At 36.9% G+C, this 27,902-nt stretch overlaps 1 protein-coding gene across 3 annotated transcripts; it reads right to left on the bottom strand.

Annotated features, from left to right (window-relative positions):
* Window positions 1–203: 203 nt before the first annotated feature.
* LOC105342666 (disks large-associated protein 4) lies at window positions 204–27,770 on the bottom strand. Of its 3 annotated transcripts, none has more exons than XM_066083664.1 (10): window positions 27,685–27,770; window positions 24,669–24,730; window positions 21,660–21,800; window positions 18,944–19,003; window positions 13,826–15,413; window positions 5,515–6,062; window positions 4,914–5,019; window positions 4,102–4,193; window positions 3,152–3,298; window positions 204–2,084 (listed from the first exon to the last, which is right to left on the bottom strand). In XM_066083664.1, the coding sequence occupies exons 5-10, from the start codon at window positions 15,339–15,341 to the stop codon at window positions 1,824–1,826; spliced, it is 2,670 nt and encodes an 889-aa protein (XP_065939736.1). In that variant the 5' UTR covers window positions 15,342–15,413; window positions 18,944–19,003; window positions 21,660–21,800; window positions 24,669–24,730; window positions 27,685–27,770; the 3' UTR covers window positions 204–1,823. The 3 variants fall into 3 exon arrangements, with proteins under 3 accessions (XP_065939736.1, XP_065939735.1, XP_065939737.1); XM_066083663.1 differs by having other exon boundaries at window positions 21,723–21,800; XM_066083665.1 differs by lacking the exons at window positions 18,944–19,003; window positions 21,660–21,800; window positions 24,669–24,730; window positions 27,685–27,770 and adding an exon at window positions 17,990–18,454.
* Window positions 27,771–27,902: the final 132 nt, after the last annotated feature.

Genomic DNA, 27,902 nt, shown 5'->3' with positions numbered 1-27,902 from the left:
AAATTAAATTCAGATACTGTACATACTCGATACCATTGCCCCAAAACTTTACAAGTACGTGTAGTTTTTTTTTTTATTAAACAATGATTTTTTAATTCTTTTGTCTTAGTTGTTCAGGGTGAAATACCTCTTCACTCTCCGATCCATCTTGGCAAAGTTGTCCATTAATTAAATAGTCAGAGAAAGAATAACAAAAAATAACATTGTCATTTTAAGTAACATTTTATTGAATGAAATAATAGGCACTGCGATTATCATAACATTAAAATAACAAATACTTTCCAAATTCACAACATTTAATATTCTTAGAAAAATGTTTTGACTGTAATATCTTTGTTCAACATTCATTAATTCTGTGGTCAACATGAAAGAGTTGCAAATGAGGCTACATGTTTCAACCAATCAGAACTTGTGAGATGATTTAATTTATTTACTTGACTCTTAACTGATGAAAATTCACAACACAATCTTCAGCTTGAATTCAATACAAAACAAACAAAGTTAACTCCTAAACAAATAACAAATAAATAACAGATGACCGTGAGATAACAATGAGATTCATTTCTGATGTCGAGAAGATTAATTACATTACAATTGTAATAATTCCATTACACTAGCTGTCAGAGGTTTAAAACAGTAATTGCTTAATAAATTCTGTTATTAAAAATGTCAAAGTAACAAGTCAATTCAAATATCGTCTTCTAAAAGCATGCAAAAAAGCAACATAAAAAGTTTGACATCTACATTACCAAATACATACAAAGTACATGTACAAAGTGTTAAGTGTTTCTGTACGAGAAGTACGCTTAAATAAAACAACATAAAATGGATACGTCACTGAATTGAACTCGCTTCGCAAAAGTGTGTTTATGAAGAACATTAAATGTATATACATTAAAAAGTAAAACATGTACACCGTAAGCAAGACACATAAATTATAAATATACATCAAGATTACATGTGTCACTATAATGCGAAAGGAAGCAATTAGTTTTCTTATGCCAGAGTTACCCCCCTTTGACTGACTGCAAGGAATCAGCCTTCCTCTTGAAAAAAAATTAGTGAGCTTAATGTGTCTCAGACTTTAATCTTTCAAAGGCAAATTCGAAGTGCGAAAGTTTTTTGAAAGTTTAGAGTCTGAAAGCATCATGAAGCTTTCAAAGGGATTTTTCATGTTTCCAAGAGCAAGGCATAGATATATTCTAAGATTGGTAGCGTGTTTACACACCCACCATCTTGTTGTATCAGATGAAGGCTCTTTGATTGTTTCAATCTGATGACTAGAATTGCATACATTCCTTTATTTTTGACATAAAGGGTATGGTTCATAAAGGAACAAACAGAAATGCTCCCCTGGGAGAGAGACTTACAGACCTTGCAATAAAATTCAACCCGAAGATTTCTTGGCACATACGGCATAATAAATACCTGTATTATGTTTAAACAGCCCATAGACTGCTGCCGTGTACATCCGCGCTATAAAAACTGACCACCACACCACAATGAGGTGATCAAATTACCCCTTAAAGGTACTCACTGCTCCACACATGCAGTGAATGATATCATGGAATTCACTAATATTGCACATTGTAAACATCATTATTCATGTACAAGTAATTACATCAGCTCTTCTGTCAGGGAGGTAGAAGTGAACAGGGTGGTGCATCATGGGATACTCATTTTTCTCCAAACATCACATAGTCCCTTTGGTCTTACTCGGTTCACTTCAAAATGAAAACTTTGTCATATTATGGCACCAACACTTGCTTCAGAATGTTTAACAGTTTGGCAGTTTTCTGTCTGTCGTTTGTTTTGTTTTTGTTTCAGGAAACAAAGATTTCCACATCCTCCTGTTTTGGTTTTTGTTTCATGGCAGCTCGCCTGTCTGCCAACATTTTTTTGCGTGCATCCTCACGTGCCTTTGCTGCTGCCCTCATTTTTTCGGTTCGCTCGGGGGAAGACTCTGGAGTGTCCTTGGCTTTGGGAGCTTTCCTGCGTGACCCTGGTGTTCCACTGGGGGTGCTTCCATTGCTTAGGGATATGCTTCCAGACTTTGGGCTGGAGTTGATAGAACTGCCTCGTGACTAAAATACAAAAGTAACACAGACATGTACTATTTTTAACATCAAACATATGACTTAAACGCATGACCATTTTGATTTAATCATTTTACTTGATATTTAAACACTGTTTATTAAATAATGCACAAAACTGCCATAATACATGTAACAGCCTATCTTTGTTAGCCAAATTGAGATGTTTATTTTTATATTATCAAACCACATTTGTTAGAAGACCAATCAGTTACTTGATTAAACCCTTTATGCATGATTTCATTCAGACATTCTTTGACACATAACCACAAAGACTTAAACCCCCCATATGTACAAAGAAGCATTGAAGTAGCCCATTATTAATTTTTATATCTTACATCTCTAATCAGCTTACAATGTCCGCTCAATTTAATCTCAGAATCTAATTTATGTTTATATCTGAACCACTCAAGGGGCACGCACACCAGTTCATAAAGACATCTGGATTTGGGCGATTACTTTTGACCTCAATATACACGATATATGTAAATAATACACCTTATACCATTTGTCTGGTCATGCTGCTTTTTATAGTTAAAAAGCAGGTTGTCAAACTAAGCTTACACCCTTGATGTTTTTTTGATAGTTCTGAAGTCTGTTAGACCTGATTACAGTTTGGAGCCATTGGTAAAAATCAATAACTCCTAATACTTCCATCTTTCACTGTGACCTAATTTCCCTATCATCAGATTATGTAGGTTGAACTCGGTAACAATATCGATTTCACTCAGAATTATTCAATAATAGACTCATATAAATGCCAAAAAATTTGGAAATAAAACACTTCGCCTCATTCAGGATATTCAGTCAATACAATTAGCATTGAGTTCTCATTTTTTAATTTAATTTACCTGAGTGAGCTTTCATTTAAAATGCCCGAGGTCCATTAATTCAAAATTTAATTTGAGTGAAAACCTATAATTTTGATTATAATGGTGGATGGATGGGAGGGGCCCAGGGGTGGTTTGGTTGTGAGGAGGGTGTATAATTTAATATTTGGTGAAGTAGAGATGATGCTCTATAACTTGGAATTGTAACTGTTGCCCAATGAGACCTACATGAGCTGCTAACTCCTTCCACCCATTCTGCCTCATCAGGTCGAGTTCAGCGAAGTGATCGTCGATATTGTCTGCCTGGATCTTGATCATATCCCAGAATCCCTGCAGGTCGGCCCACTTCAACACTTTACCATCTTCCGTCGGGTTCTACAATACAAATCAACTGTCAATAAACCTCAACTTTTAAACTTACTATTTGTGAATTGAAAACAAGAACTTGGCTTCAAAGCTTATATTTGTAAATCAAAATATTGACATGTCTGTTGAAATTTAAATAAAAAGTGTAGGGCTCCTATTTCCTGAGTTACTTAGATGGAAACAATACAGATAAAGGGGTCCATGCATGCTCAGAGACTTTACACATAGATCCACCAAGATATCACCCACAACTGTGTCTCAATGCATGCTCAGAGACTTTACACATAGATCCACCAAGATATCACCCACAACTGTGTCTCTACTTCCTGTGGAGGACATCTCTCGTGTTCCCCATACTACTGATCTTATCTCTGAGGAAACTTGTCTGAATGGAACCTTCCAAGCCCAACAAATGAATGTTTTCTTGTCAAATGTTGTAAAACTTGGGCCTTTAAAGTCATTCAACCAGGAAAATTTCCTTGTCTGACATATTTAGAGGAAGAGTAAAGATTATCAAGTGAATTAGAGATATTATTAAGACTGCAAAAAAGGAAATATTTGTTGTTAAAAGACGATCCTCATGTTTGAGCAATTAGTTTTCAAATATATTTGCATGTTGCATGTTAGCACAACTTTTTTTGTCATATGTACAAACATCATGAGGGACATAACCATTTTATTCGGTGAGGTGTTGATTGGTGATGTAATAAGCCTCAACTATTCAACACAGCTGTGTAACACAACTCTACCACATGTAGATTATAGGAGACCTGACAGTCCAGCGTGTGATCCTATCAGGGGCAGTAACTCACCATGTGCTCGGCACAGAGTTCCCGGAACTGCTTGAATTTCTGGGAGATCAACAAATGAGCCTTCCCTACAGCTGCACGAATTTTACCTCGCACTGTAAAAAAAAGAAACAGCTGTTAGTTGTATGTGTCATGTACATGTTGGGTGAACATTCATACAAATATTTTTGTGGGCAGTCTTTGAAATATGAACCATGAACAATGCGATGTGATATCTGATATCTAAAACAAGTCTCATAAAAGTAAACTTGCAATGAACATGATTGATAGCTGCTTGAGATGTCTGATAAGCTCTATGATCGTTTTCCTTTTCTTTAAGTCAGACCACAACATGACATGGCTTTGCACACAAGGGTCATAGTTACACAATTACATTAATCTATTGCGTATATTGTTTAAGCCTCTTAAATTTGACTACTGATCCTTGCTCCTTGTAAAGCCTTGTTATTAAAATTATTTCAGACTTTTTATAAATACGACAAGTTTGAGCACTGAATCATCGAGGGCAAATTCTGCAATGGCTACACTGGTTGACACTCTGACAACGGCAGGGACAAAAATAAGTTATGCTAAAAAGTATCGTATGTGGCTTTGTATAAATATATGTATATCTGCCATTAAATAATGCGATATCATTTTTTACAACCCTCTAGAATGTTGGGTTCAAGCTATCTTCTCCCAATAACCTGTACTATATAAACACTATTACTCTCTCAATCCTCTGGTCTACTATAGATAAACTACATGTAGACAACACCATTATTTCATCACCATCCTCCTTTGGTTTATATATATATATATACACCATTACTTACCGTCCTCTAGGATGCTGGGGTTGTGGACCTCCCCTTCTATCTGCTGACAGTGAGACAACAGTCGATCCTCCCACTGCTGGGTGATCCTTAAAAAGTACTCCCCATCCTGCAATAGACAATGGTCCTCTATCAGGTCATAGTTCAACAGATCAAGGAGATTCTCACTACTTGATATGAATTCTATTCCATAGAAATACAAATTTCATTTGAATTACCGGTATATATATTAAAACCTAAGTAACAATTTTATCAATGTAAGGTATGGAATCGTTCAATGTATTGTTAACTTTTTATAGAAAAAACTTTTTTGTCGATCACTTTTCTGTCAAATACATGTAAATCCCATACATATATTTCATTGTATTAATGAAACATTTTGCATATTGTTGCCTGGACATTGTGAGCAGTATTTCATTCATTATTTGTTATAATTATTATTTTTTTTTTTTAATGTATATGCCCCCTGAGGGCCCTTGATTGGTGAATAAATAAATATATAATATATACTGTACATATCAATCAAAAGATACAGACACCCAAATAGGAAGTACATGTACTACAGCATTGATTTACAAGCAGTCTGGGTTCTGCATCCACTTACCTGCTGTCTGTCCCCCGTGGGGTAGCGGTCATCAGCTAACACACTCGGTCCGGCTGCAGACTCTCCATTAGAATCAAGACCATTGTCATACACTAAGGGCTGGGGGCATATTAATCCAAGCTCCAGATTACTGTTTGAGGCAGAAGTCCGTCTCATAGGGGAGATCACTCTGGTAACAGGCATGTCGGTGACCGGCTTGTGGTCAGATTGTAAAGAAGAACAACTAGAGTAGGGTGAGCGTCTCTCTATAGATTTGTAGGAACTGTACTGACTGTATCTCCCATAACCACTCACTGCACAACTCAGTTTCAGATACGACGGGGTTTTACTGCAGTCTTTAAAGTCAGTGCTGGCCGTGGAGCCGAGTTTTGGCATACTTGAGAATAAGACTCCATTTTCCGAGGTTGCGCGGCCTTTGCCGGTGGAGTGGTCTCCCGGTAGGGAGACGGGACTGAGCGCGCTCTCTGAGCTGATCGGACTCTCTCGCCGTGTTGACACTAGCTGCTTGGGTGTGGTGCTTGATCCACTGTGACTAGAAGCTTCACTGTCTGGAAAACAAAAGAAACACAGTTAAATGATTACTGTCAGCCGTTACAATTCTGTAAAGTATCCATCTGTTTACCCCAACAGCAAGTCTCCTGAAGCATCACACTGAATTACAGTAAAGTCATTTAACAGAGAGACATTAAAAAGGGAAGACTGCATTCCTTACAAGACAAATGAATTTATATCTGATCCCTGCACCAGGAGGGTAAAAGCCTTTTAAAAGAGCTACAACCACAGAAACAACTCGGCTAGATAACTGTCACATGGATCTGGCGTTTCCAATAACTCCTTGTAATCTCCGGAACAACTCACTCTTTTCCCCAGATATCCATTTTGTCATTAGCAGTAAGTGACTTTTTATTTCAAATCGACTGATAGATCTACGCTATACTAGGATAAAACAAAGAGACAGAACTGAAGTTCTTCAACATGTTTGAACAGAATGTGAAGCAACAAGTGATGAAATCAAAATCTGAAGGAATCAGAGAGACACATAATACTGAATACAACCCCATGATGTGGCCCTTGAAGCAATAAGTGATGAAATCGATGTCTGAAGGAATTAGTGAGATATAGAAAGCAACACCTTAATAGGAGTGCCAAAAAGCAATGTCCAAGAATTTGAGTACCGTAATATAGAAAGCAGCACTGTAATACAGGCCTGTAGTAGCAATGTCAAAAGGAATCAGCTTCTAAGTATAAGAAGAAAGCAACACCTTGATGTAGAGCAACAAGTGTCTGAATCGATGTTTGAGATCAGAGGTATGCACCAACAGCCTGTAGTAACACAGGTTTGTGTAGCCATTGACTGATCAATATTCAAACACAGAAACTACACACCGATTTCTTTACACAGGTCGGCCAGTGTACTTAGCCGTCACATATTGACATCTTCACAAACAGCTTCAGTGATCCACACCCAGCTGAGGCTGAGCATGTATTGATATTGTGACATTAAATACCTGTACAGCTACATGACTCACTTTCCATCCCTATTCTGTGACTTTCATAAGGACAGATTTCCCGTAGCTTATCTACTTTCATTTTCTGTGTGTTTTTCTTCCTGATAATGAGTAGTTACTGGAGTATGCCCTGTCCCGTGACTTCCGTACGTCTATGAGCCCTGACCCCAGGGTCACTGTCTAACAACACATTACATGCTCAGATGTAATCCTGCTTAGACAGAGTTATTTCCCCTTGGCAGCATGATGATTTCTGGTTTTGTACACCTAGATAACAACTACTAGATGACCCTAAGTGTCACGACCCATCCACTGGAGTTGTCTGTCACTCAATGGCTTAACGTGCAGGTGCACAAAACATATTGGATTAAGCCCTGCCATCATCTCAGTAATATAGGGTTTAATGAGGTGCTGACACATATATATATATACACCTGTCATTAAAGTCCAGTGATTAATTAGAGATTAATAGCTCTAACCTTGTGGATGTTTGGACGCCATACTAGGCAGCAATGGTATGGATTTCCTAGCTAACACTGTCCAATACTCTCAGTTTGTGTAAAGCCACAAGGAGAGAAACAACTTCCTTTCCAAATAAAATCTAAACCGAGCCTCCATTTTATATAGTGACTACGAACATAAGCGCAGCATAAATTATATTACCATACAATTCTGACTTGGATTGATAATTCAGAACATAATTAATGAGGAAATGGAAATCTGGTTACATTGGGAGAATGAATAAACAATAACATAAAAACCATTTACAGTGGTCATGAAGGAACTCTTTCTTTTAATCAACAAGGACGGTATACATCAACTGATTATAGTTTTAGGGAAGATTTCAATTTCCTATTTGTCAACTGCAGACAAATATATGAAGAAATCTCAAATTTCATTTGACAATCTAATTTTTCTCTGGCGTGGTAACTTAATGTAACGAGGTTCTTTAATGGCTGAAATCATTAGGAAGACTTCAGATTTATGGGTAATGAGACAATTTTTTAAAGAGGAAATTGGCTAAAAACAATATCCAATTCACTTAATAAACCCTACTCACCAATCCAATCAGGTGCTTGGAATAATGGAATAAATACACAACAAATCGTCCACAATAACTCCAAATCACTTCTTACTTGACTGGTTCATCTTGACTGGCATGCACATGCCGTCTGAGTATCGAGTTAACAGGAAACAAGTAGAGCAGGCAGGGCACAGTGTAGATCAGCGGCACACAAAAAATACTTCAACTCCACCGCTTTAATCCACAGCTGGTTACAAGAAATTTGAGGGTTTTTTGCACATAATCAGAATATACACCAACAATTTAAGGAGAACTCATAATACCAGAACTATTTAATCCGAGCAGTCAGGTGGCTTGTAGAAACCAGTATATTGCTCACCATCTCTGGGTTGGTCTCCCTGGTTGTATCTTGATATACTCGACCAACAGGGAAGTTAAAGAGTTTGATGTTTGATGCCAGCTAGACAAGGTCATATTGAATGACTGAGAACCAAAACACTGGGTTCATAGGGTGGTCAGAGGAGGGCATATGTGAGTGGGGCAGAAAAACAAAATCTGTCAGAGGAAATTCTGACTTAAAACAATTTCTATACAACAAAATAACTTTTCAATTCTCTGAAGAATTATATGACAGAATCATTGAGTCCTTTTGACCATAACCAGAACTCCTAGACATTATTGATTGTCCTTGCTGTTACTGGAATGACCTGTCCAATATGACAACCATTCATCCTTCAATTAATACACCAGTCACCTGAGTTGACTTTCACCACAAACCTGTTACGACAGCTGAGAGTTAATTGATATAAAGTACCGGCAGAATAAATACATACAGACAGAGTGGTCAGACTCAGACACCAGGTCCTTCATCCTTAATCCACCTCACGGCCAGTCGGTACACAGTGATTCACAGTCCTCTCCAATATCTACACAGATCTACGACAGAGAAAACACCGAGTCTGTGTCACTTCCACGTCAGGCCTCTCATTGGTCACGGTCCCTGATCACACGGGGCCTGATTCAAAACTCTCTTCTCACGACCATCTCCATTCATAGCACTTATACCTCTTTAAAATGCACAAAATCCAAAAACACAGTGAGGACTACCTTTCTTTAACTATAAAGTATTTTTTTTTTATCCATCCCCTCCCCTTTTAAACCTATGACATACACCAAAAGGTATTTGATATTTGCCATTTCCACTGTCAAACATAGGTAAAATGCTATTTTGGAAGAACAAAACAGGTACCGTTAATTAAAATTTTACCTGACCGATCTGTAAAATCACCATCAAAACGATGAACCAAACTAAAATATATCCTGGCCTACCATTACAATGCTTGTACTCAAATAGATCAAATTTTGGGGGAGATTCTCCTTCTAGCATACGCTACACATTCCAATTAGTACTTGCTGAAATGTGATCAGCTCATAACTCCAATTAGTGTATTGGATATAACTATCAGTTCTGATGTGTTAAAAGTTTTGGTAAAACCAGAAAGGCCATACATTCAGTGACCCCTCCTCTCATTTCCTTGTCTCTAAGGATTGGATCTAATGGCCAGGTGTGGAGGAATGATATCCCATATTGCATTCACTCATGCAAGCAAACATATACATGATATCCCATCCAATAATCTCCTGAATTAAATATTCAAACTTTCTTTATGTACTTCATGTAATTAATTAAATTATTATTATTAATTAATTTGCTAATTAACTCTCTCTCTCTTTCATTCATATTCTCTCTCTCTCTCTCTCTCTCTCTCTCTCTCTCTCTCTCTCTCTCTCTCTCTCTCTCTCTCTCTCATTACCTCCTCTCTGAGCTCTAACATTTCTATATATATCTATTGATCCCCCATCAATTAAATTATTATTATTAATTAATTTGCTAATAATCTCTCTCTCTCTCTCTCTCTCTCTCTTTCTCTCTCTCTCTCTGAGCTGTAACATTTCTATATATATCTATTGATCCCCCATCACCGACTCACTGTCACTGTATCAATACCACAGTTTCTATTGCTGTCATTGATTTTCCTTAGCTGTACTCATTAATAACATAATAAGGTAGAAGATAAAAATATCCAGAAAAAGATTGTTAAAGAAAATTGGCATTAAGTTTTGCATTTTTTAATTAACCAGTTCTTACTGGATGCTTCAATGGTTCTTCAAAAATAAACATAGGACTTGTACAAACATTTAATTAGAATTTACCTGTGATTTCAGTCATTCTCAATATGATATGCATTCCAGATATCCTTTTCACACAAAACCTCTGTACAATATCGACATGAAAAGCAAAGTATGTCTTCACCACAGTATACTATTGACACAGAAACCCGGTGGTTTGTGGGGTAGACGATTCTCTGTCAATGGACACAAAGCTCTGGGCCTAAATCCTGATACTCAGCCAGAAACACACAACACACCTTATTCAGTTTTTAAATCATTTTCACGTCATCAAATCAAATGAAAAACACGTCTGTACACATATCAACAAGATCAGCCCCTAACTGTCAACAGTTCCAATCAAGCCCATTAATGAGTTTAAAATCTCTGGTCTGTATTGTATATCTCCCCAGGTAAACATGGACCAATTATAAATCAACAGTCACTAATTAGAATTAATTATTGGTTAAATGGTCAGTGAGACGACCCGCTGGTCACCATAGGCTACTGTTACCACACATTATTGGTTCTACTGGTCAGGGCTGACTGTGGACTGGGGCTGTGTAGATACATGTTATCAGGGTAATCGGCTGATATTGATTGTGATCAGCCTCACAATAAGCACAGTTTACTGTCGTCTAACTCTGCAGGTAGGCACAAAACATCATTGTCAGCACTTCTGGACTTCAAGTCTTGTGTAGGTAAAAGTTCTTATTATCAATTAAATTTTGACTGAATTCTACAATTAGTTGCCTATTTATTTTCTTTGCCTATCTCTGGACCCAATGAGGCATGACTTATTTGCTTTTTCATTAAACATCTGGGATATTGATAGTAATTATTTTACAGGTGGTAACGAGTCCATGAAATTGAAAAGAGAAGAAAACTTTACACACAGCACTGGGCAATAATACTAAGTTTTCCAGGGATCATGCATCATTTAACCTTAAATTACCTAGAAAAAATCATCTTTTCTTAAATACACTATGCAAAATACTCTATAATACAAATAAACAATTTTCCAAGGATTGCACACCTCTATATTTGACATATTTAGACACAGGCCAGAAGGAATGTCATACATCTATACAGCTACTATGCCAGGAATGCAATCCCATGACACCTGTGACATAATCTAATGCTCCCCTCCCTGTCCTAATCCCCAATACTTTCAGTTTCCATCCCCCTATCACCTGGACCCTTAATAAACCTCCTCTCTCACCTGTAATTAGGCCAGGGACCCTCAGCTCTGGAGGAATGCTCTGGGGGCTAGATCCAGGTAGCTGTGTCCAGAAGCTGCTAAAGTTTGGGACTGACGACACACGGCTTATTTATCTCGACACCTGGTGGACCTTACAGAAAGTGTGACAGCCTCACTGAATCTCCCTAATCAGGAGTATGTTTACAGTCAACACAGCTAACTTGTTATTGCTGCCCTGGGTAAACTAAGATCTCCTGACATCTACAATTAGTTGGTGTCCAACAGTTAGGGCTCCCACTCATCATCTTATACTAGATGTCACTGAACAACATGTACACACTTAAAACACACATTTCTCTGCAGTATGCCATGACAAGTGCAGTGTAACTCAATTCATCACTGAAGCCCTGAGAGCCCACTGCAGCACTCAGTTACAAGTGAGTCACTCCCTGCCGGAATATTCATATCACATACACGACAAAATATCTACTCTATGCTAAAATCTCAGTGATACATAACTCCTTACCAAATCTGCACACAAGAATTGTAATGATAAAAGAATTAATTAGCAACTTCCAATAAGAAATTAAATTCTGGATATCCAGTCCTCAAAAATATAGATCTAATATTTCCCAAACAAAACCCCCGTGTTTCTGTTGACTGTAAGATATCTCTGTTAATTGTTGACTCGAAAGTAAAACAATAAAATAAAGCCGTACCAAGAACGATGTTCAACAACCTCCGTCACTTCCACATTCTGCAATACTGGAACCAAACATGTCTTAAGTTTTTCAAAGTCTTGCTAAAAGCTTTAAATATTTGGCAGTGTTGAGAGATTATTTTTATCTGTTGAAGCTTGAAACCTTCAATCATTACTTATAGAGGATTGTGTATTAGCTCTCCCCTTGCCATTATGTATACAAAGACCGGGTACAGTTTTGTATAAGTGTGGGTTCTACTCCATTTAAAGTACCTGATAGCCCTTCAACTGATCAATGAAAGTCTTTATATCAAATCATAAGTGTGACCTGTAATATATTCCAAAGTTTTTGGTCACATGCAAATTGCTTATCGGTACATGTACCATCAGAAACGGAACAAATTAGAAAATCTTAACTACCATTTCAAGTTATGATACAAGCAGCCATGCTGTGGGATACAGAGGGGGTTTACCTCTCACAAATACTCAACATACAATCATAATGTGTAGTCACTTGTCCAAACACTGTGTAACTTTCTAACTTTAGGTACCTGTATGTATTTAGAAGCCTCTGACACATTACCTCACACAATACAGTATAGAACTGATGAGCTAAGACAAAGTTTAAAAATGTTGTGTAAATTCTACATACCAGGTGTCCATAAATCTGATAGTTTTTGTGAATTTCTGCTTTCCTGGACGACCAGCATCTACTGTGGACATGTATACCAATATAATGTATGTTACAGCCCGATGTCTGGGCAGTGGCCTACACAGCTGTTCCTAGGGGACATTAATCACATTACAGGGGTCGTGTCAGGGACATCAGTCAGTCTCGGGTTGGGTGGTTTCTCCCTCAGTGGAGAGAGTCAGGGCTACACTGTAGTGTTTTGTTTTAGGGACTACACTTTACATTGTTTTTTTTTAACTGGGCTGGCAGGGAACCAAAAAGCCTTCTTTCTTTTTCCCCTGATACAGATCTTATTGTTCTACCTTCATCTCACTGAGGACAGGTATGTAAAGGTACAGGTAACTTACAGCACAGGTGAGTCATATCTATCACCTCTCAAAACACACTTCTGGCTGCAATTAAGATTACCAATAACTCCAGCTAAACACACAACTAATACATAAAAGAATATTTTATTCATGTAGAGAATGAAGCCGCTGTGTATCAGTGAGTGGAATGTGTGAGGCCCAGAAGGAGGCATGCCAGAGTTGTCTTCCCATATACACAACACCAAATCTCTCCGTTTTGTTTCAGTGTGATTGAGCAGAACATTGTCATCAATAATTCATGTTTAAGGTACCCTTGAATGTCATAAATCACCCTCACTTAAACAGAACCAGTTACCAAAACCTGTACTACTTTAATACTTAAGCAATTAAGGTAAAAGTGTGTAATATAATCAACTGTCCACTGGCATATTTATAAATCCATGAAGGTAACATCGAAACACTTCCCTTTAAACATTCTAAATATGTTGTTATCTTGATTTCCTCACTGATTCCTCATCAAATACTGACCAGTGTTGAAGGTTCAGTGACTATATGATGAAATCTATTACTGGTAATTCAAGTTCTTTAAAAATTCTGTAAATCCCCTAAAGTGCATAGTACACTTTATGTCTCGCTGAGAGGAAATCTTTAAATGACCATATGATGATACATTTATATCCACTCAGTATGAAAGGTAATTATCTACTCACCAGTCACCATGTTGTTGGGGGGAAAGTCACCAACCAAACCCTGGTGTGAGTTGGTACTCTGTGTTGATGTTGGGGGGACTCTTGGAGACTGGGGCATGTCTAGGGAGCTAGGTGGTTCCACACGGATATACGGCTTGGTGATAGAGTGTTCCCCGGAGAGACTGGGCCGGTCCGCCTGTGAGAGGTTCTCCTTGTCTCCCCCCGGGGGTGACATGGCCTTCATGGCCTGGGGTCGAGATTGTCGATTGGCCTCGCCATGATTAGGTGAACCATCCTCTGAAGGACTCTTTGGTGACTGCTTTTCTTTAAATCTTTGGTAGACATCCCTCTCTGCTATGGTGTTTTGTTCGATGGATTTGAGAATTCTGTTGGAAGCGGTTGACATTTGGCTTGGTTTGTCTTCCTGAACAAAGCCCGCCTCTCTATCCACGGAGAGGTTATCAAGACTGTCCTGGCTTCTGGATCCGGAGCTGGATCTCCGTTTGGAGCGACCCATCAGTTTCAGGAAGGAGCTTCGGACTTTACTCCTGGAAAAGCTTTCACTTTGCTGTGAGCCAGCTGTGTCCATACTTGAGGTAGAGCCTTTGTCTTTGTGAGATTTCCTGCCAAGTCTGGGGGACAGTTTCCGGAAGAAGTTTCCGATGCTGCCTCCAACAGACCTTTTAGTCGGGGTAAGTCTCCCACCCCCGTCTCTCCCTGGCTGTGAGGGCACTGAGTTGGACCGCTCGGCCTTGACGTCCTTGACCAGGCTATTGTGGGTGATTCTGGGCCCAGGTGGATACCGCTCCTCTATCTTGGCCTCAGCCAGCTTCTTCACTTCATCAGAGTACTGGTTCGTGATGGCCTGTCTGTAACTCACGGTTCGGTCATGGTCATACTCTTTTGATAACTGATGCACAGGGGGTATGGGTTTCTGTGGAGAGGGGGTTCCACCATTTGACAACCCATTTTTTGCATTCTGTCTCCCCATCACTCTTTTCCCACCACTTTGACTAGAATCACTCACATCAACACCGTTACTGTCCGAGTACTCCTTCACTATTAGCTCTGTCATCTCCCGTATCTTGGACGAATATTCACTCTTCCTGGGGGTTTCATATTCAGTAAAGGAAGGGTCAAAAGCAGGATCGATACTCGAGTTGAACTCGTTCCCTTGGAGTTCCTCAGTATCGTGTTCGTAGGAGTCTGAATGTCTCACAGTAACCTTGGCATCATATGTCACATGTTTGGGGCTCACTTTGCGCCCTGGTGCACTATGTTCGGATTTCATACTTGAAGTTAACACGCGAGCCGGACTTGTTGATCGACTTCGCTCCTTCTTCACTCTGACTGGGGTAAGTACAGCACTGAAGCTCGTTCTGTACGGCTGTGGAATTCGAATGTCCACCTCTTCTTCAGTTTCTTGGTTCTGCCGATGACTGGCAGACTTTTGTCGTGTGATGTGGTCAGACACCACCAGAGATTCCTTCTTGTTAGATCTGTGATCTAACACGGACTGTGGGGCCTCTGTATCCATGGTTACAACTGGATTGAGGTTTTACACACTCAAAGGTCAGTGGTTTCCACAGCAACATGATGGACGTTTAGTCTGAAATATAGAAGAGTAATAAAATGAAATCAAACAGCATTTTGTTGCTCTGAACAAGAGAATAAACAATAAATGGTTTCTACAGCACAGTGTACTGCATGAAAAAATTCCTAATTCTTTCTCAAAAATACAAACATTGTATAAACAAACATTCCTGTCAACACAGGGTATAGAATTTCAAAGATTACTGCACACATAACAATAACATTCAAACGACTGTCTTGCTTTTTTACTTTTCAAAGACACATTCACAGATTACTCACTTCACTGTCAATTTGTACGCTTTGTTTTATCCAACAATTCACACTCTGATAAATAAGAAAACAAGCACAGCTCAGGAACACTACTTGGGTCCTCAGTGATCCCAGAAACACAGCAAGGGTTAGACCTGTGGGGTCAGGACAATACTACCGGTGCCATGTCAAAACTAAACCCTCTACCGCACTCTACACTTGAATTCCTCGATTGTCTACAAGGCCTATGCAATCACACTGTGACCTACATGAAAAATTCATTCAATCATTCAGGTTAATAAATTACTGTAACACTTGGTCCCTGCATGGAACAAGACTGAACTAGAATTTGTTTAAAACTACTACCTTAAAACTCCAGAATAAAAGACTAACACAATAACATTAACAGAAAAGACTAACACAACAACAGGCCTCTCCATGGGTTATACAGGTCAAAGTTTGGTTTTTGCCACAGGTCAATATATACACCTTACTTCAATTCAATAAAACCTGGACTTACAGAAGTAGAATGCCCAATACCTGGCCAGGTAGGTTCACAGGTGATAGGTGAGAGAGGCAGGAGATGGAGGCCTGATATAGGTATTTAATCTGACAATGGTTTCTATTCACTGAACACAAAGGTTTCAATGGATTACCAGATAAGACATTTGTACTCTTGTTAAAGCCTTCACAAGTCCTCCATAAAGTGTGATCGGAGAACACTGCACCCTCGGTACAAGGACAGGCTCCGCCCGGAAAAGGCAAACGTAAACAATCGAAACAAAGCTAATATATTACATTGCCACAATGTATTAAAAGTATGGGTATGTCCTAGTGCATTGCTATCAGTACTGGGTATGCAGGTATACCAATACTAACCCTGAATCATTCATAAAGAGGCACATTAAATAGAACTGACACCCTAGCGTTTAGCCAGCCTGCTCTCAATCATGACATAACAATGCCAGACCAATGACTTCAAAGTCTGAAGGAGACAAACCAATTGCTTGTAATACAGGATAACATCATTGCATGTAAAAAGTTAGTAAACCATTGCCGATTCCATTACAAAAACCAGTCTAAACGAGATTGGAATTTTGTGATCCCTTTAAAATTCTTTTGATAGGTTTTCAATTAACTTCAAAGTAATAAATATTGATTATCAGTCTATATCTGGGACAAGGTAAACATTGGATGTAAGAGCAAAGTACCAAAAATTTTGCTATCCACTAACAAAACATTGAATCTAAATCTATCTTATCTCTCAAAATGTTATAATTAGTCTCATAGTTTGGCAAATAGTCTGCATGCTCCGATGTTTCGATGCCACCAAGCTCCCGTTATCTTGAAGAGAAACAATTAGTTGGCTTTTGCATCCATTCACAGAATTCCATATCCTTTCTCTGAGTAAACCCACATGACAAAGCCTCTTTGCCCATCCTCTGAATTATCTAGCAAGTTTGATGTAACTTCTTCAGCTACAAGCCTCCCTCCAGTATTCCTCATCCACCATCGCCAGTTTACATTCCTCAAATCTCTAACATGCAATAGGGCTGCATTCTAGCCTGCTTGTGTAAACATCGAGACTTCCACAAAATTAAATCCTGAATTCTTCTAAGATTTGATTTTAATTGTCTGTTTTTTATTCAATGTACTAGATGTTTCAGAGCTCAGCTTAAGTTAACACTTGAAGAAAACTTAGTCTAACAAAGGATATTGAAGCATTAGAATTTTCATGCTAGTTCTACTAACATGACAAACGTCAATGCAGTTCAATGCATTTATGACATCTTTATAATTGCATTACATATTATTCATAATGACATACATGAGTAGACAGATCTTATTCTTTTATATACCAGTATATGAAAAACCATGCTGTCAATAATTAAAATAAATTCCGTTCCCAAATGTTATCCAAGTAACCAAATAGGACAAGAAACACGGTTTACGATAAATTGGAAAGTAATAATTGTTTATCAATGTCTATAGAAGTGAAGTTAGGTAATTCTTCAGCTTTTGAGATAAGAGATACCATAACCTAGAAGACAGACTGTACAAATGGTTATTAATTTGTTTGATTTCAGAAAAAAAAACTTTACTGAAATTGATGACATCAAACAGGAATCAGTTTCAAAAATATTCAAGCAAAATTATGTATTTTTAGTTTAGAGTGTTACAATTGCCCAGGAATAAACAAATTAAGTTAATCACTCCTCGCCAGTACATGAAGAACGGAAATATTGTTAACAAAAAATTTATAATTAAGGCAATTCACCCCTAAATAATTTTACCACTGATAAAATGTTTTTCTTAAAAAGATGAGAGAAAAGAAGCATTTACCTGTCTGCCATTGCTAAGTCTCGTTTTGTTAAGCCCTGTATACACATACACAATAACAACAACAGCTGAAATCAGGAAGCATTCTCACACTGAGGAAATCCAAGCATTCACCAAACAGAAATATTTCAACAGAATAAAAAAAATCCCTCCAGAGAAGTTGTTTCAAGCTGGATGTGATGCTGGAAGATGACCAAGGTTGTGTAGTCTGTGAGAAGATGGAGAGGAGGGGCTGATGTTTCCTCTCTGGTGTGAATTAAAAGGTCAATTGGATTCACCTGAACTAAGCACAATGCAAATAAAAAAAATTGATCCGCCTCATCTGACAAGTAATTAACAGTAAAACAGTTTGGATCCAGCCTCACCACCCCACAGAATAAATCAATCTGACCACATAAACACAGAGATTAAGGGTCTTCTCCCAATCCACTACAGAAATAAATCCAACATTAGCAGAGGGCCTCAAACACACTAACTCACTGCAGATTCACCACAAGTCACCATTTTTATTGACTTTCACATAAACCTACCAATAAATTGGCTATAACTCACATAGATGAATATATCCTTATGAGCCAATATTTTGCTGTCAATGTGATGACCCCTGACCTGGCTCTGACCTTTCTGAAACTCAGAGACGACTCCAGGGGCCCAGGCCACTTAGTCCTCACCCCCTGTGGGACTGTGATGCAGAGGGTCTTCCCAGCCACAGTAAATGGATGAGAGACTTGACTGCTGTCCTCCAAATTACAGGTCTTACCTATTGGTACCTACATCAGGGCACAGGGTCCATCATTATCTCACCTAGATCCTCACCTGAGTGTGAAGGTTACTGATTATAGAGTGGGGGGTTATTGTCACTTCACAACTGTCTGTACATTGACTTCTTCAGGGCACGAATTTAATGTTCTCTGTCCCTCTCTCTCTCTCCTCTCTCTCTCTCTCTCTCTGACTTACCTAGTACACACACTGTTAGATCTGTGGGTCTGGATGGGGGGTTCCTGCTCTGTGCCACACCTACAATACAAAACAAGGGGCCATGATACTTCTGACAATTCATACAGACAATGCATGATATCAAATGCTATCATCTCAGTGGCTGGTGGGGTCAGGTTCCTGGAGATCCTGGGTAACAGCAGATGATGCATCAAAACCCCAGACTAATGCAATAATTACTGCCATGCATTTAGTATGAGTCATGTTCACACAAACCATTCGACAGGGATGTTCTTTTAAGGTCTCTTCAGCAATTGCCAAAAACAACTTCTCTTAACAAACTTTTTTATTTATAACATTGTTTTTTGGTGCAAGTTGTTCAACAAAGTAATTGGCATATAACCACTTCATAATAGCACTCGTGTATCATGTATCTTGATGGGAAAATGATGTATATGATGAACGGAACTATGTTAGATTTTGTTAATTGCCTTCTCAATATTTCATCATCGTGTCATTTTTTCCCATTGAGCGATTAAAATTAGTTGGGATGATTTATCAAATCAATATTTGTTACAGTTTTTCGACAGAACAATGCCACATTTCCATGGCAACATGCTGTTCTATGATTTGGAGTCCCTCCTGATGTGATCGAAGCCTGACAGTGATGTTACTTATACATACTTTGCCTGGAAATGAGCATAGTTTGTCAGGACAAATTAACACCCCAGCACACCTAAATTCAAGACAACCACAGGGAGTATATGTAATGTGTTGTTTTATCATGTCAAATTCCACTGATAAGAAAAACCATGTAACTCCTACCAATGATAGGGAAATAAGAAGTCCACTGTGCATTCAAGCTCAGTTTTAATGCATGTACTCATCAAAATCCTTGTTGTTTACGATACAAAGTTAAACTATGCAAATACTCAGACTACATATATATATATATTTATTTATTCACCAATCAAGGGCCCTCAGGGGGCATATACAAAAAAAATAATAATAATAATAATATCATGATTATAACAAATAATGAATGAAATACTGCTCACAATGTCCAGGCAACAATATGCAAAATGTTTCATTAATACAATGAAATATATGTATGGGATTTACACATCAGTGAATACAACAGCTATACAGAAACAAAGTGGCCTGAAAACAGAGAGTACCAAGGGACGGTGCCTGCACAGTCGATTAGACTGGTCTACTTGTACTCAAAGTGTTCAAGCCAGTATGCTTATACATAACATAACCCCCCCCCCCCCCCAACCAAAGTAAATACACTGCATAATATATCTGTATATATAACTATAACCATTATATTCCATCTTTAAGAATCATTTCACTGAGTTGTACAAGTACTTGTAGATCTTCAGTTGTCATAAGCCAGTAAAATTTTTGGTTATTGTCCATATATTGAAAATTTTTACAAGAGTCATTAGCTAATTTGTACAGAGTATCTCTTAATGCCTTATTATGATCACATGAGAATAAAAAATGTTTTTCATCATCCACTGATTTGACATTACATCTATTACAGTATCTTTCTTGTCGTGGAATGTCTTGATATCGTCCTCTTTCAATATTAAGTCTATGAGCGGAAATGCGAAAACGAGTTAAACTTCTCCTCTGCTCAAAATTTTTAAGTAATCTTAGGTAGTTCTCTTGGCCAAAATTTTGCTTAAAAGTGCTGTAGCAACTTAGTTTTTTGTCAGCGTGTATAGTGAATTTAGAATTCCATTCTTTAATAAAATATTTAAACAGATAGTCTCTAAGTGCTCTTTTGAATTTTTGTTTTGTTACTGACTGTAAATTGTTTGTGCCATCAATGCTGTTAGGGATCAATGTAGCTTGCCAGCTTCATTGATATTTGGGCTTGTTGATCAGAAGAGCTAGCTTAAGGACATTACAGTTTCCGCTCTGATTTTACTATATCCACTACCAAATCAAATCAATAGGCTTCAGGAACAGAATGTTGAACAATTTCAGAGCATCAATAAAGATGAAGAAACGATGAGAGGTTAGGGATGTAATAACCCTCAGGCCTGGCCACTCAATCAGGCCTTGTCAATACTCTCAATCATACCCAAGGTCAAATTTCCAAAACTTCAGCAACAAAACTTGGAAGTCATTAAAACATAAAACCCTAGTTTGAGATACTGCCAGAACAATCAAGTCTGTCTTCCTTTTGATGTATGTGCTAACTTGAATAAAATATCTTCCTGCAGATAAATAACAGCAAAGCAATCTGTCAGTGCTGATTAAACATTGGAATGCCTGGGGGTCAGGGACCTGCATCCCAGGGGGTAGAGTGTGTGTTGGTGGGGGGTGGGGGTGCTGAAGGGAGAGAAAGCAAATACCTATTTCAAATATCACTGGGTAAACAGTGCCTGACCATTGACATTACAGAGATTATTTTATCAATAGTCCACAGCGCCTCGTAAATAATGTACCTGTGTATTGAATTACACCTCATTACTAAAGTCATTGAATAGAACATATTATATCCACAAAAATCAAATACTACAGTACTCTGCATAGCACATGCAGGCAAGTAACACAGAGGAATGTGTGCAGAGGGTTCTCCCGTTTACTGTAATTTACAGCTTACGTTCTACATGATTTCTTCAACTTCTTAACAAGAAGATGAATCTTTTAACAAGAAGTAGTACTTCAGGAGGATAATTAAAACATCACATAAATATTAAACTTAAAAAATAATACAAACCCTTCGAAAGCCATGTTTGCAGAAGAACAGTGTGTACACTCCCTATGTAGAACAGGCACTAACCTTAAACACTCGATCGACGACTGGAGCTCCTGTAAAGCACTCGGCTGACTCAGATCAAGGTAAGCAAGCACCTGTTCCCTGTGAAAAAAATCAATAAACATTCATATATTTTTAAAAACAATGTTTATCAAGGTGAAGAGGCCTGATAAAAAAACAAAAAACTGGTCATTTAATTGATATCACTAAAAGGGCAAACTGCCAAAGCCTAATTTACAAGCTAAATTCAAATTAACAATCAATTCAAAATTCAGTTGCTGATTTAGACCCATCATTTTATTTTTGACCCAGAAGTCAAAAGCAATTACGGTGCTTTGAAAATTAACTTTACACTTAATGATGGCAGTAATCTAACTGCAAACTGATCAAAGAGAAGTGTATATATGTGGTCATATTTTGTAAAGTGAAGAGGACTACTGGGTACATTTAAAATAGATAATATCTAAGCTACAAAACAGGATATTGTGTGTCTCTGCTCCTACTCCAAGGCTTTGAATCCTGACAAATGATGGATGATGACATCAATTTCATTTTTTATTGCACTCTGCCCCCCCCCCCCCCCCCAGCATGTACTTAATTTTTTCCCATAGAAATGTCATCTTCTTCCAAACTGCACCACCCTAGCACTAAGGTGGATAACAAGCCTCTGTAAGTAACCAGTCTCTAATACCCCACCCACTCACTTTCATGCACAGAAAATACCCCCCCCCCATTCTTTCCTTACCAAGGTCAGTTCTCCCAATAATTGGTGCTATATCAATGACAGAGAATCTGTAGATGAGCTATTGAGCTGTAATCTCCACTCTTTGGCCCTGACAGAGATTGCATCAATTATCCCTGTGTATACAGCATCTGTGCCACAGATTTCTACCATCGCTATCTATCACACAGAGAGGTGAGAACTCCCCCTCAGAATGTCCCAGACAATCTCCCTTACAACATAACTTCATTGCTTTACTTTGCACATATTCAGGAAAACTTTCCCAGTGAATTTTGGCAAATAATGTTCACAAGGTGTTGAGGGTTATCAAACTTAATTTTGATCTAGCTTTCTAAGTTTCTATGTGAAGGTGAACTACTTGCATTTTGCTGTGACTCAGTTTGTTTACTGTAGCCAGAATTAAAAGTCTAGATAGATTTTATTGCTTTGGTGACAAATGACATGTTTTTGTCTTAGTGTCACTGTTAAATTTGAGTTTATCTCGGTAATATTACTCAGCTGATTAATGGACAGTGAACAGTTAACCAGTATGTGTACTCAGACACAGGTATAAATACTGTGGTTTCATTAATTTTCGTGGGTATCAATTTTCGTGGATTTTCTGAAAACCACAGTTTCAAGGATACATAAATTCGTGGCCAATGATCCTATCAAAACAAAATGTTAATTGAAATTAAACTTCAATGAACATGTAATGGATCAACTTAACAACGAAATCCACAAAAATTGGTATTCAACGAATATTGATGAAATCACAGTATGCAAGAGTATGCACTGTTAGTATGTTCATAGGTTGAGGTAAATTGATTGCGGTAGTACTTTGTTTATATGTTAAGCCAATAAGATGAACAAGATTACTGTCACGTTGTTCAAAGGATGAAGAAAACAAACTAGTACTTTGCTCATTTGTTTAGCCAATGAGTTGAACTAAACTTTGTTCAAAGATTGACTGGCTGATGCACAGTTCATAGGTTGAAGGGTACTTTGTTCATAGGATGAGATTAACAGAATGAAGGGTACTTTGTTCATATTTTGAGGTAAATAGATTGACTGCTAGTTTGTGACTATTTTCAGGTGATCAAAATGACTTTTATTCTGTAAGACTGACTAATAAATGATTAAAAGTTTGAATGTACATACGTGTAGGATGTTGTGAACATGTTGACATTCTGTAATTTATTGTCGAACACCCAGCTCTGTATTTCTTTAAAACCTTTGTATCTATTCATGACTCAAACATGAGACTGTCCGTTCCTTACAAGTATAATAATCTAGCTTTGCTCTACCAGACTGTATGTAAATATGTAAATAGTTCATGTAACTTGTACTTCTTGTACCATTCATAATTATGGTTTTGATAGAATAAAAGAATTGAATAGATCTATAGATTGAGGTAAACAGACTGACATACTGTAAATTCCTTATTTTACGCGAGTACTTAATTCCGCTGTTTTGTATCAAATCACGAGAACATAAAATCGCGAGAACCAACTTTTTGTAATGATTTCCTATAGTTCAAAACTGTCTGGAAAATAAAAGCGAGATTATAAAATCAGCAAGGGTTGCTTCTCGCGATTTTACACGGATATTAATTCTTCGCGTTTAATTAAGAAACTACAGTAGACTGTGTACATATTGTAAGCTGATTGGTTGATACTTTATGGGGTTTTTTTCAATAGGATGAAGTAAACAGGCTCAAGCTTACGGATCATGGAAAAGCAGTCATAACACACATTTTGTGTAAATGAAGAAATGGATATGTACAGTAATCTTTGTAACAATGTGTGATACCTCTAAAGGAAACTTGTTAACATGTATCAAAGTTTCTTACTCATTCTATGATGAAACAAAACAAAATAGGACATCTTCAAATTTTAAGATTTATGAAAATGAGGGTCAATTCAAACTGTAAATAAAACTTCTCTAAACAAATAATGTAATCTGTACACTTACACCTGAACCCTAAGTTAGAAATATCCTTAATACTTTCTAAGTATTCAGCATAGGAGACAAAGAAAGCGATATCCTTTCGTATTTACAAGACAGGTATTATATATTACACCTGTTTTGTAAATATGATGGATTATAATAACCATTGTATACACTGGCTGCTTTTACATTTCTCCAAACCTACCATAGTCTAAGTCTGAATACATTTTCTTCATTCAGAAGACTTAAGGTTAAAAAAAAATCCCCAAACCCTTAAATTTATCTAAAAGCTGACTGACCTCAGTCAAAACACTGGTTGTCCTCAATCCCCTGTTAAACGTCCTCGTCAAATGGGCCTGCTCTGAAAAATAAAATTATTTGTTTAAACTGATTAGCTGGGTTTTAAATTGCTGACAAGCACGGAAATAATGATGCAGCAAGTAATCCTATTGGCGTTTTTGTTGTGTGTGTGGATTTGGACTGACTTAAGGTCTATCCAAAACACTGGATCGGAGAAATATTACCGGTCTGCTTAAGTTTCCTTTGTGTGACGTTGCTAAATAATCCAGGTCGCCCACCATGCATGCTGTCAAAATTGTATACCCCCGAGTGACAGCCGCAAAATCTTATCTCAAGCTTGTTAAAGAAATTTTGGATTCAATAGCAATCAAAGAGATGTGGTTCAGTCCCTTCTTTTTAATCTTTTTTGTTTCTTAATATTCTTCAGGTTGACAAGTTATTAATACAATTTATATTATAATAATCCAAGTGCTATTTTATAAACTGTTTCATAGAGGAGTGAAACTTAAATGTTTACAACATATATAGTCATTCTACTAATCACAAATCATTCAAATTTTAAATACTGAATGGTTACCTTAACTACATTCATATATGTTCATACCATATCTCACTGTCTATGATGATGCTTAAATGGAAAGGGAAACAACTTTCACAAGAAATTCTGAATAATATTCAACTTGTGACAACTGTACATGAATGGCATGCCTGCTTTTCCCTATTTTGTTATGATGAATGTCAAAACCTGAACCTAACATTGACTTCAAAAGCTCATAAAAAAAAACGGTCTTTATTATCTTACAGTTAGAAATATAACCAACTTCACTCAAGAATGAGCCAAGTGAAGTTAGATTTACTGAATCTATATTGTTTTCACTTTCTTAAGTCTATAATTTATACCACAGTATATAATGATATTTTATGTGTATCTAAACCTCTGGACCAGTATCACGACAACGTTCTTCATGCCGTGATGACTGATTGACAGCTGCTGCACATAGAAGGTATCGATCTAATAGGTATCTAACACTAGGTTCTACAATACATGTTTATCATTAAGTGGAATTGAAATAGTGTAGATACACATTAGTGACATTACACATATATATAAAATATGTCATCAATATTCCAAATCAAGAACTATACTTTGTCACGAGTTTTTGCTTTCACCACTTTTTGCTTGATATTTCAATAATAGTAAATACCTTTGTGCTTAATCTACGTTCATCCACTATTATGAAAAATGTCCAGATTACCTGTTTTAAAACGCCCCCTCTACCGCTTCAGGTTTCAATACACATCCCAAAATTAAAAGTCTAGTACGGAGATTTTGCATTAATAAGCCTGGATGATAACATTAAAAAATTGCGCAAGGTAACCCGAGTACTTCCGAATGCAGAAAAGATGTAAACATTTCCCATTATAAATCTCCATAAGAAAATTGTTTTTGATCCTGTGAAATTTTATGTGTTAAAAGGGATAATTGTTCAATGAGATATCTTGGATAAATTCCCTTTCATAGATTTCAATTGTATTTCTTTCACAGGCATGTGTATTTTTCTTAAAAATCAACAAAAATTGATGGAAGCAATAACTTGGGACAGACTATAGTCAAAACTGAAGTTATATTAATGAATGTTAAATTGCATTTATTATATTCATTTCTTCAAAAAATGTTATATACCCAGATATTAACAAGCTCAGAAAATTCTGACAAGCTCAACATTGATGCAATAAATTTCTTTGGCATTTCAAGAACAAAAAGAGCAAAACTAAGGTAAGTACACAAGTACTTAATTCCGCGATTCCACTGTTCTGTATCAAATTGCGAGAATATATAATTGCAATCACCAATGTTCTGCAATAATTTACTATGGTCCAAAACTTTCTGAAAAATAAAAGCGAGATTTTAAAATCCGCGAGTGTTGCCTCTCGCGATTTTACGCGGAAATTCCTTGCGTTTAAATCGGAATCTACAGTAAAACATTTTACTACAAATAATTTATTCTTATTGCAGTTTTTAAAATATGGCAACTAGACCTAATATGCCAAAGTAAATCACTTACAAACATGTAATTATATATTCATAAATATATATTGAACTCACTAGCTGTGCATTGATGCTATGATTTTTTTTAGTCAGTAAACTGGACCCATGATTCCTTGTACAGTGGATATCTCTACCAATTCTATGTTCTCGTCCGAGAACCATTAAAAATCTAAATTGTACCACAGATGCAACGAATGATTCGTCCAATTAATGATCAAAAACTTGTGGAGATGGTTTTTATATCGATACAGGTGAAAATTATAAATGAATAAATAAAAGAACACACACTAAAAATGTTTATTTTGTATTCATTTTTTTCCAATCCATGCATTTATTTTAGTAAACAATGCTTATTTCTGAAATATTAATTATGATGCATAAGTAGTTGGCCAGTTAGGTGTTTATAATGATATTTTGTTTGCCCTAATCGTCACACTCCAATATGTATTAATTTTAAAAAAATGTGCAGTTGCATTTTGAGAACATCCACATGATAAAAATATAATTTTTACAGTCAGGAAATCTGCATAGTATTAGTAAATTTGTTTTCATTCATGTAAAATTCACTTGGAAAGAGAAGACACATCAAAGAAGAGGTTTGAATTTATGTTTGATAGACAATACAATTTAATTTAATTATTATCCAATTCCCAGACTAAATAGAACATCTTTCAAAACTAAATCAGGTGTTAAAACTAAATGGACTTTTAAAAAACCAAAACAAACACTAAACAAAATATGATCTATTTGTCATAATCAAAATCAACGCTTTTAACCTACAACTATTAACTTAATACAAAGTAGAAGGCGACATACCTTTGTTCTTTTTACTTTCAGAAAGTTAGGAAGTGTTCAATATTCACAAACATAATGAACAAATTCTTCCTACAATTGACATGTGATTAATTATATGTCATCGCATAAGTATTAACACACCTGTGAAATATTATTCATTGTGTTTTTACCTTAGAATTTAAAGTTCTGTACACACCGATTTATTTGAATGAACATGAACTGATACGTCCCGCCGAAAGTAAACAAATCCAAGTCATGTAGGCGTTTGAAAAATTTAGGCTTCGGGTAAAACTAGATCTTATTAGCGTCCGATAAAATATATCACAAGGGAACAAACTGTTTCTCTTAAAAATATATTGCTAAAAAATGTTAAATTAACTGATTTTGA

This window comes from Magallana gigas, chromosome 5 (assembly GCF_963853765.1).
Source record: "Magallana gigas chromosome 5, xbMagGiga1.1, whole genome shotgun sequence".
Taxonomy (NCBI): domain Eukaryota; kingdom Metazoa; phylum Mollusca; class Bivalvia; order Ostreida; family Ostreidae; genus Magallana; species Magallana gigas.
This window is presented reverse-complemented; position numbering and strand designations above follow the sequence as displayed.

Excerpts from the sequence above, each read along its gene's own strand:
- LOC105342666 (XM_066083664.1), bottom strand. The coding sequence starts at position 15,341 with ATGGATACAGAGGCCCCACAGTCCGTGTTAGATCACAGATCTAACAAG. Across the intron at positions 6,063-13,825 it reads CCCCAACAACATGGTGACTG|ACAGTGAAGCTTCTAGTCAC; the intron begins GTGAGTAGATAA and ends TTTGTTTTCCAG. Across the intron at positions 5,020-5,514 it reads CCACGGGGGACAGACAGCAG|GATGGGGAGTACTTTTTAAG; the intron begins GTAAGTGGATGC and ends TGTCTATTGCAG.